Source organism: Cherax quadricarinatus, chromosome 78, assembly GCF_038502225.1.
Source record: "Cherax quadricarinatus isolate ZL_2023a chromosome 78, ASM3850222v1, whole genome shotgun sequence".
NCBI classification, from domain to species: Eukaryota; Metazoa; Arthropoda; class Malacostraca; order Decapoda; family Parastacidae; genus Cherax; species Cherax quadricarinatus.
This window is the reverse complement of record NC_091369.1, coordinates 2,802,431-2,812,000: the sequence shown is the minus strand read 5'-3', so window position 1 is coordinate 2,812,000 and position 9,570 is coordinate 2,802,431. Positions and strand designations below refer to the sequence as shown.

The window sequence follows — 9,570 nt, the reverse complement described above, 5'->3', positions numbered from 1 at the left end:
CCTGGAGTTTACCTGGAGAGAGTTTCGGGGGTCAACGCCCCCGCGGCCCGGTCTGTGACCAGGCCTCCTGGTGGATCAGCGCCTGATCAACCAGGCTGTTGCTGCTGGCTGCACGCAAACCAACGTACGAGCCACAGCCCGGCTGATCAGGAACTGCCTTTAGGTGCTTGTCCAGTGCCAGCTTGAAGACTGCCAGGGGTCTGTTGGTAATCCCCCTTATGTGTGCTGGGAGGCAGTTGAACAGTCTCGGTCCCCTGACACTTATTGTATGGTCTCTTAACGTGCTAGTGACACCCCTGCTTTTCATTGGGGGGATGGTGCATCGTCTGCCAAGTCTTTTGCTTTCGTAGTGAGTGATTTTCGTGTGCAAGTTCGGTACTAGTCCCTCTAGGATTTTCCAGGTGTATATAATCATGTATCTCTCCCTCCTGCGTTCCAGGGAATACAGGTTTAGAAACCTCAAGCGCTCCCAGTAATTGAGGTGTTTTATCTCCGTTATGCGCGCCGTGAAAGTTCTCTGTACATTTTCTAGGTCGGCAATTTCACCTGCCTTGAAAGGTGCTGTTAGAGTGCAGCAATATTCCAGCCTAGATAGAACAAGTGACCTGAAGAGTGTCATCATGGGCTTGGCCTCCCTAGTTTTGAAGGTTCTCATTATCCATCCTGTCATTTTTCTAGCAGATGCGATTGATACAATGTTATGGTCCTTGAAGGTGAGATCCTCCGACATAATCACTCCCAGGTCTTTGACGTTGGTGTTTCGCTCTATTTTGTGGCCAGAATTTGTTTTGTACTCTGATGAAGATTTAATTTCCTCATGTTTACCATATCTGAGTAATTGAAATTTCTCATCGTTGAACTTCATATTGTTTTCTGCAGCCCACTGAAAGATTTGGTTGATGTCCGCCTGGAGCCTTGCAGTGTCTGCAATGGAAGACACTGTCATGCAGATTCGGGTGTCATCTGCAAAGGAAGACACGGTGCTGTGGCTGACATCCTTGTCTATGTCGGATATGAGGATGAGGAACAAGATGGGAGCTAGTACTGTGCCTTGTGGAACAGAGCTTTTCACCGTAGCTGCCTCGGACTTTACTCTGTTGACGACTACTCTCTGTGTTCTGTTAGTGAGGAAATTATAGATCCATCGACCAACTTTTCCTGTTATTCCTTTAGCGCGCATTTTGTGCGCTATTACGCCATGGTCACACTTGTCGAAGGCTTTTGCAAAGTCTGTATATATTACATCTGCATTCTTTTTGTCTTCTAGTGCATTTAGGACCTTGTCGTAGTGATCCAGTAGTTGAGACAGACAGGAGCGACCTGTTCTAAACCCATGTTGCCCTGGGTTGTGTAACTGATGGGTTTCTAGATGGGTGGTGATCTTGCTTCTTAGGACCCTTTCAAAGATTTTTATGATATGGGATGTTAGTGCTATTGGTCTGTAGTTCTTTGCTGTTGCTTTACTGCCCCCTTTGTGGAGTGGGGCTATGTCTGTTGTTTTTAGTAACTGAGGGACGACCCCCGTGTCCATGCTCCCTCTCCATAGGATGGAAAAGGCTCGTGATAGGGGCTTCTTGCAGTTCTTGATGAACACAGAGTTCCATGAGTCTGGCCCTGGGGCAGAGTGCATGGGCATGTCATTTATCGCCTGTGGATTAATGGGTGTAGTAGTGGGTTAATGGGGGTAGTAGTGGGTTAATGGGGTGGTAGTGGGTTGATGGGGGCAGTAGTGAGTTAATAGGGTGATAGTGGTTTAATGGGGGTGGTAGTGGGTTAATGAGGATTGTAGTGGGTTAATGGGGGTGGTAGTGGGTTAATGGGGGTGGTAGTGGGTTAATGGGGGTAGTAATGGGTTAATGGGGGGTAGTAGTGGGTTAATGGGGGTGGTAGTGGGTTAAGTGGGGTGGACAATGAGAGAGGTGTGAGGCAAGACAGACAGTGAACAGTGAACAGAGCAGTTCCAGTCACACTGCTGGTCTGACCACCAGCACTGCTCTCTCTGTGGTACTGCCCCTGCAAGGACTCACAGTAGCAGTGCCAACCCACAGTAACAGTGCCAGGCTAAAGTACTAAAGACTTCCAACAGTGCCACATGTACCAACAGTGAAAAACTACGTCACCATCAACAGTGTAGCTATATCTAACGTTCCTTCCATCACCACCACAGTAGGCCTACTAGTATTTAGTAAATGCTGAATAATTTTGAACAAACATAAGCATTAATTAACAGACTGTACAACAGGAAACCATTTAACGGAAACGGGAATAATCACAGAGCTTCAAGTTGCGGAAACATCCTGGCGCATCAAGGAACAGCAACAGGACAACAAGGAACTTCAATTAGCCGCAGAAACCATCCAAGAAGCAACAACAGAAGCTTAAAGAAGCATCAAGGAACATCGAAGTACCCCACGAAGTAGAGAATGGCGCCAGCCAGCCGCCGAAGAACGACCTCCGAACTGAGGACCTCAAAACCCAGGACCTCCAAATCCAGGACCTTCGAATCCAGGACCTGGCTTCTCGCTCTGGTCTCTTTAACAAGTAAGTCCTTGTGAGGAATATCACTTCTTATATATCCGCTATACACTGTATGTTTATTAACGTTACCAATGATAATTAAGGTCATTAATGTTTTTTAAGACCTGGTAATCAAGGGTCTGGGACTAACAGCTGATGCATGGACAAGCTGGTGGATGGACCAGCTGGTGGTACTGGGCTGGGACCAACAGTTGGTGGATGGACCAGCTGGTGGTTTTGATCTGAGACTAACAGCTGGTGAAAGAACTAGCTGGTGGTTCTGGTCTGGGACCAACATACCCAGGTTGTCTCATACTCAAGTTGCCTCATACCCATGTTCCCTCATACCCATATTACTTCATACCCATGTAGCCTCATATACATGTTCCCTCATACCCATGTTGCCTCATATTCATGTTGCCTCATACCCATACTCCTTCACACCCATGTTGCCTCATACTCACGTTGTCTCATAACCATGTTGCATCATACTCATGTTGTCGCTAGAGGGCGAATATACGCAGAAAATGGCGGCAGCTGGTCCAGGACTCGCTTCGCGAGGCATCACTTTGATGCCTCATTTAACCTGGAGGTTTGGTCTAGGACCGAGGTACAGGGGAGGGAGGTCTGGTCTTGGACCGATGTACGGGGGAGGGAGGTCTGGTCTAGGACCGTGCTACGGGGGAGAGAGGAGAAGGGAGGGGTGAACTACCCCTAGAACTGTCAACAGGTCTGGAACAGATAAAGAGATGATGTGGGAGGCTTTGGTCGTAGGATTGATAGGTAGAGTGAGCCTCTTTCTCTCTCTTTCTCTCTCTCTCTCTCTCTCTCTCTCTCTCTCTCTCTCTCTCTCTCTCTCTCTCTCTCTCTCTCTCTCTCTCTCTCTGTGTGTGTGTGTGTGTGTGTGTGTGTGTGTATCTCTGTATCTCTGTTTGTCACTGTCTTTCTGTCTGTCTATTTATCTCGCTCTGGATATATATATATATATATATATATATATATATATATATATATATATATATATATATATATATATATATATATATATATATATATATATATATATATACATTGAGAGATGTATATGTCTCTCAGTGTATATACACTGATAGTGTACATTAATCACCATTTTTAGGTATTAAAGTATTCTTGACTGGTGGTGAACAGGTGACATGCAGCTTTGATGACTGTCGTGTAGCAGATAGACTTCAACCCCCCATTAATCAACCAGATTTAGTACTTGGATGGTGGGTATCTTATTGTGACCTTCGTGGTCAAGACGGTGAAACTAAGTTAGAGCTGCTGGCCCATGAGCTGGAATCTCTGGGCTCTTCTCTCCCCCATTGTCAAGCTGTCGGAAGTATCTGCACTCCAGGCAGCCAGTTTTAAGCTTGTAAACCAGCTTAAAGCTGACTTTAAGCTTGTAAACCAGTTTAAAGCTGACTTTAAGCTTATAACCCAACTTAAAGCTTACTTTAAGCTTGTAAACCAGTTTAAAGCTGACTTTAAGCTTGTAAACCAGCTTAAAGCTGACTTTAAGCTTGTAAACCAGCTTAAAACTTACTTTAAGCTTGTAAACCAGCTTAAAGCTGACTTTAAGCTTGTAAACCAGTTTAAAGCTGACTTTAAGCTTGTAAATCAGTTTAAATCTTACTTTAAGCTTGTAAACCAGCTTAAAGCTGGCTGCTAGAGAAGTCTTGATCCTGTTTACATTTACAAAGTGGGCCGTAAATGGGCTATGGATTTACAGCGGTTCCTGATAGCACTTGCTGACCCCTGTTCATCTGGAAGTAATTAGGTATCTGGGTGCTAGTGGGATGTCGTGGGCGGCATCCTGGGGGGAGGGACCTAATAAACAGCGTCAGTGTAAAAGTGATGATAATAATGATAATGATAACGATGATGATAATAATGATAATGATAGTGGGGGAGAGGGGAAGGGAGGGGAGAGAGGGGAAGGGAGGGGAGAGAGGGGTGAGAGGGTGACCTCTCGTTTTATAAAGGAAGAAAAAAGGTGTGGCCAGCTTTCTCCTGTGGTCTGTCATTGTGCTATTGATTCTATTTTTTTTACCGAGGCTGTCTCTTGAGAGAGCCCTCTCACTGCACTCTCACTCCTTTCTCCCCTCTCACTACGCCCTCAGCACTTTCTCCCCTCTCTTGTTCTCTTTAATATCTATGAGTTGTGCAGCTGGGACACTCTGAAAGGCATCGGGTCAATTTCAGTCTGAGATCCAGTCAACAATCACAGTGGACCAGTGTGTTAACACACTGGACCAGTGTGTTAATCACTGGACTAGTGTGTTATCCATTGGTCCAGTGTTGAAATTCATTGAATTGAGACTGAGGGAGACTGACACCAGTCAGTCCACTCATCATTCTATCATGCAGAAGGAGCCACATGTCTACAGTACATCCAGTATCATCATCAGACTCCTGGATGTTACTAGTTCCAGGTTGAGGCTGGGCTACCAACATCACTTTGAGAGATGACCATCACCACCTGTAATCTTTGCTAGAGGGCCATTGATGCCACACCTGACGTCACTATGTGTCCTCTCAGTGTATATACATTGAGAGCTAGCCACCTCTCTGTGCATATGACCTTGAACATCTAACTCACCTATACACTCTTGAACTATACAAGATGTATGTGTGTATTTACGTGACCACTTATTAAACTATACCCTCTCTCTTTACAGTCATGGCTGGATGTGTATCACCTGAGACACAAGGGTCCTTAGACACTCCGTTCATCTACCAGGTAATACACACACACACAACTGGAATCTGAAGACTCAGACGAGTCACAGGGACGTTAGGAAGTATTTCTTCAGTCATAGAGTTGTCAGCAAGTGGAATAGCCTAGCAAGTGAAGTAGTGGAGGCAGGAACCATACATAGTTTTAAGAAGAGGTATGACAAAGCTCAGGAAGCAGAGAGAGAGAGGATCCAGTAGCGATCAGTGAAGAGGCGGGGCCAGGAGCTGAGTCTCGACCCCTGCAACCACAATTAGGTGAGTACAATTAGGTGAGTACACACACACACACACACACACACAGGCTTCATGTAGGCTCCAGCAAATATTCAAAGAGGTGTTAAGACAATGGCGTCTACGAGGCTTGACATCAAGCTTCCATTCAAGGTTTCCAGGCCACTCCCCACACCTCTCTTACCCGACCACCTTCACTACAAAGACTCAGCTGAACACTGGAACACCTGGGACTGAACACCTAGTGACAGCGGGGAACAAGGGAACGTTAGTACAAGGGTTGAGAGGAACTAACTTGGAACACAGAACAATATGTAAACACTATGGTAGTAACACTACCATAACACTATGGTAGTAACACTACCATAACACTATGGTAGTAACACTACCATAACACTATGGTAGTAACACTACCATAACACTATAGTAGTAACACTACCATAACACTATGGTAGTAACACTACCATAACACTATGGTAGTAACACTACCATAACACTATAGTAGTAACACTACCATAACACTATGATAGTAACACTACCATAACACTATGGTAGTAACACTACCATAACACTATAGTAGTAACACTACCATAACACTATGGTAGTAACACTACCATAACACTATGGTAGTAACACTACCATAACACTATGGTAGTAACACTACCATAACACTATGATAGTAACACTACCATAACACTATGGTAGTAACACTACCATAACACTATGGTAGTAACACTATCATAACACTATGGTAGTAACACTACCATAACACTATGGTAGTAACACTACTGTACCGATACTGGAATCATATTTCTCATTACTAAGAAATATCTGTGTGTTTATGTCTCAGGAACGGAGCGCGAGACGGCGTCCACCTCTCTCAGACGTCCTCCTGCCCCAGGAACGCCCACAGCAGGAAGGGCATCCACTGCAAGAGGGACGTCTTCAGCAAGAGGGGCAACCACAGCAGAAAGGGTGTCCAAAACAGGATGGACGTCCTCAGGTCCAGGTGCGTCCACAGGTTCAGGGACATCTACAGCAACAAGGACGTCTACAGAAGCAGGGACCTCTACAGCAACAACAGGAACGCCCGCAGCAGGAGGGGCATCTACAGCAGCAGGGAAGCAGACAGAGCCAGGGACTCCCACAGCAGAAGGGATGCAGACAGGTCCAAGGACTTCCACAGCAGAAGGGACGCAGACAGAACCAGGAACGCCCACAGCAGCAAGGACGAATGCAGATCCAGGGACGTCCAGAACAGAATGGAAGCAGACAGAGCCAGGGACTCCCACAGCAGAAGGGAAGCAAACAAAGTCAGGGACTCCCACAGCAGAAGGGACGCAGACAGATCCAGGGACTCCCACAGCAGCAAGGACGAAGGCAGATCCAGGGACGTCCAGAACAGAATGGAAGCCGACAGAGCCAGGTACTCCCACAGCAGAAGGAACCCCTGGAGGCAGAGGCTTCCTCTGCGTCCCTTGGTTCTCTGCAAGTACCTGTCGAAGAAAAAAAGAGGCCTCCAGTGATTCCCAGCTCCAGCAGTGTTCTCCAAGGCTCTGGGGAGGAGAACAAGCAACCTCCAGTGACCTCCGCCTCCAGCGGTGTTCTCCAAGCACCTAGCGAGGAGAACAAGAAACCTCAAGTGACCTCCACCTCCAGCGTTGTTCTCCAAGCATCAAGAACACGCAAGAACGCTGTCAAAACAACGCTGGAAATCGTTCAACCGGCGACGCCGACAGCGCCGCTGGGAAGGCCGGCTAGCGGCGGGACTAAAGACAGCAGAGAGACAAAGGAATTCCCATCGCTCCTGGAAGAGCCTTTCCTGCCCTCGAAACTGCCGCCAGTCAAGCAGGTCTCTCCTTTCGAGGTGCCAAAAATCGGCAAGGTGGAGCCTTTTAAGTTGCTGGAGGTGGGTCCAGACTTGGACGACACCCACCTGGGGAAGCCTCCGGGGACTAACAACCTTTCTGGGGATTCTGAGGGGTTCATTCCCCTCCTTCCTCCCTCGGGAGGGACAGAGCCAGATGGCTCCCTCCCCAGGCTAATTCCTATCGGTGAAATCCCTGAACGCAAGGTTCCCCCTGCGTTCCCAGGTCACAAATCTCCTCAGTTCTCCGGTAAATCCCCCGGTCCAGCCTTCCAAAGTAATCCTGCTGTCAGCAAGGCAACTGGCCAACCAGGGAAGCCTCAAAAGGATGAATCCTTAAGTCCTCTAAGTCCTAACGTCCCCAATAGACAAATCCCCTCGAATGTAACTCCTGTACGATCCCCAGCGCACCACCCCCCAGGCCCAACTGGTAAAACCCCCCACCAAAGTCAACCTATTAACCTTTCTACACGGAAACCCCAGCCCCCAGTCTCCCCTAGCCCTCATACAGGGTTTAAATCCCACCCGAGGGAAACCCAGGCTACACCACTAGGTAAATCCTCTTTTTCCAGCACTTCGATCAAGTCTCCTCCTCCAGCACCTCACCCATCAGCCTCTACCTCATCCCTAGGAGACAAAGCTCCCCTAGGAGGCCCTCTCCAGCCTCCAGGACATCTAGGAAGCTCGTCCCTAGCCTCAAGACTCCCAGCAGCACCTCTCAACACCAAACACAGCTTCCCAGATCTGTCAGATGAGGGAACTGTCACCCCCACACTGAAGGTGGCACCGCCGCTTGATTTGCCAATATACAACCTGGGACCTCAAGTCCTACCCCCGCAGGAAGACCTAACTGGTCTGGGGGGGTCCTCACCCCTGGTCACCCCCTTCAACCCCTTCTCCACCCTGGTCTTACCAGGATCTGGGACCGGACTAGGTGGCAGACAGACCTATTACCACCTACCACTGCAAATCCCCATTCTGAACCTACCACACCAAGCTGGTGGAACCATAGGCTTCTAGTGTCATGGTAGAGCTTCCTGACACCTACTGCCCTGTGCACCTAGTAGTAAATAGGTACCTGGGTAGTACTTCCCTTACACCTACTGCCCTGTGCACCTGGTAGTAAACAGGTACCTGGGTATTAGTCCCCTTATACTTACTGCCCTGTAAACCTACTGCTACTACAACAACTACTACTATAACTACCACTGCTACTACTACCACTACTACTACTATAACCACTACTACCATTACTACTACTACTATGCTACTACTTTTTTCATTTCTTTTCATTACGTTGGTTGGTTAATGGGAGTTTCAAGTCTATCTACCACACGAGGGTCATTAAGGCTGCATGTCACCTGTTCACCACCAGTCAAGAATACTTTAACACATAAAATACTGATTAACGCAAACTATCAGTGTATATACACTGAGAAACATACACACCTCTCAGTATATATAATTTGCTCCTCCGGATAATTTGTTCCCTTGGATAATTAGTAGTGAGTTATCTGCTAAAACATCATATAATTGTAGTATCTCTCAATAAAGTTAGTATTTGTTTTATCTGTCTTTTATTCCTGTTATCATTCCTGCAGTATAACAGCCTAATAACTCACCATACCACGGGCGGGGTTAGAACTCGCGACCAGAGTCATGAAACCCGGTGGCTAACGCGTCGGTCTGGAGTTTTATGACTCTCTGATCGCGGGTTCTAACCCCGCCCGTGGTATGGTTTGTTTGCAATCAAGTCATTACGATTTCCTGAGCTCACTAACTCACAAGGAGACAGACACTCAGAAACCTAATTGGTCTGTATATTTTGGTCATCTTCTGGGGTCCTCTTCAGCGGATACATAAGGATTCCTGATGTTGTGCTGGCGTTGTGCTGGGTTGGTCGCTCGTTAGGTACTGTGTTAGGTTGGTTACTGGTTAGGTACTGTGTTAGCTTGGTTACTGGTTAGGTACTGTGTTAGGTTGGTTACTGGTTAGGTACTGTGTTAGCTTGGTTACTGGTTAGGTACTGTGTTAGGTTGGTTACTGGTTAGGTACTGTGTTAGGTTGGTTACTGGTTAGGTACTGTGTTAGCTTGGTTACTGGTTAGGTACTGTGTTAGGTTGGTTACTGGTTAGGTACTGTGTTAGGTTGGTTACTGGTTAGGTACTGTGTTAGGTTGGTTACTGGTTAGGTACTGT

At 47.1% G+C, this 9,570-nt stretch overlaps 1 protein-coding gene across 1 annotated transcript; it reads left to right on the top strand.

Moving 5' to 3' along the window:
* The first annotated feature begins 1,872 nt into the window (after positions 1-1,872).
* Positions 1,873-8,941, top strand: LOC128701550 (daxx-like protein). Its single transcript, XM_053795292.2, has 3 exons — positions 1,873-2,541; positions 5,217-5,278; positions 6,356-8,941. Exons 1-3 carry the CDS (start codon positions 2,424-2,426, stop codon positions 8,390-8,392), a joined length of 2,217 nt encoding a protein of 738 aa, XP_053651267.2. The 5' UTR covers positions 1,873-2,423; the 3' UTR covers positions 8,393-8,941.
* The last annotated feature ends 629 nt before the right edge of the window (positions 8,942-9,570 follow it).

Coding starts and splice junctions, on each gene's coding strand:
- LOC128701550 (XM_053795292.2), top strand. CDS start 2,424: ATGGCGCCAGCCAGCCGCCGAAGAACGACCTCCGAACTGAGGACCTCA. Junction 2,542..5,216: donor CGCTCTGGTCTCTTTAACAA/GTAAGTCCTTGT, acceptor CTCTCTTTACAG/TCATGGCTGGATGTGTATCA. Junction 5,279..6,355: donor ACACTCCGTTCATCTACCAG/GTAATACACACA, acceptor TTTATGTCTCAG/GAACGGAGCGCGAGACGGCG.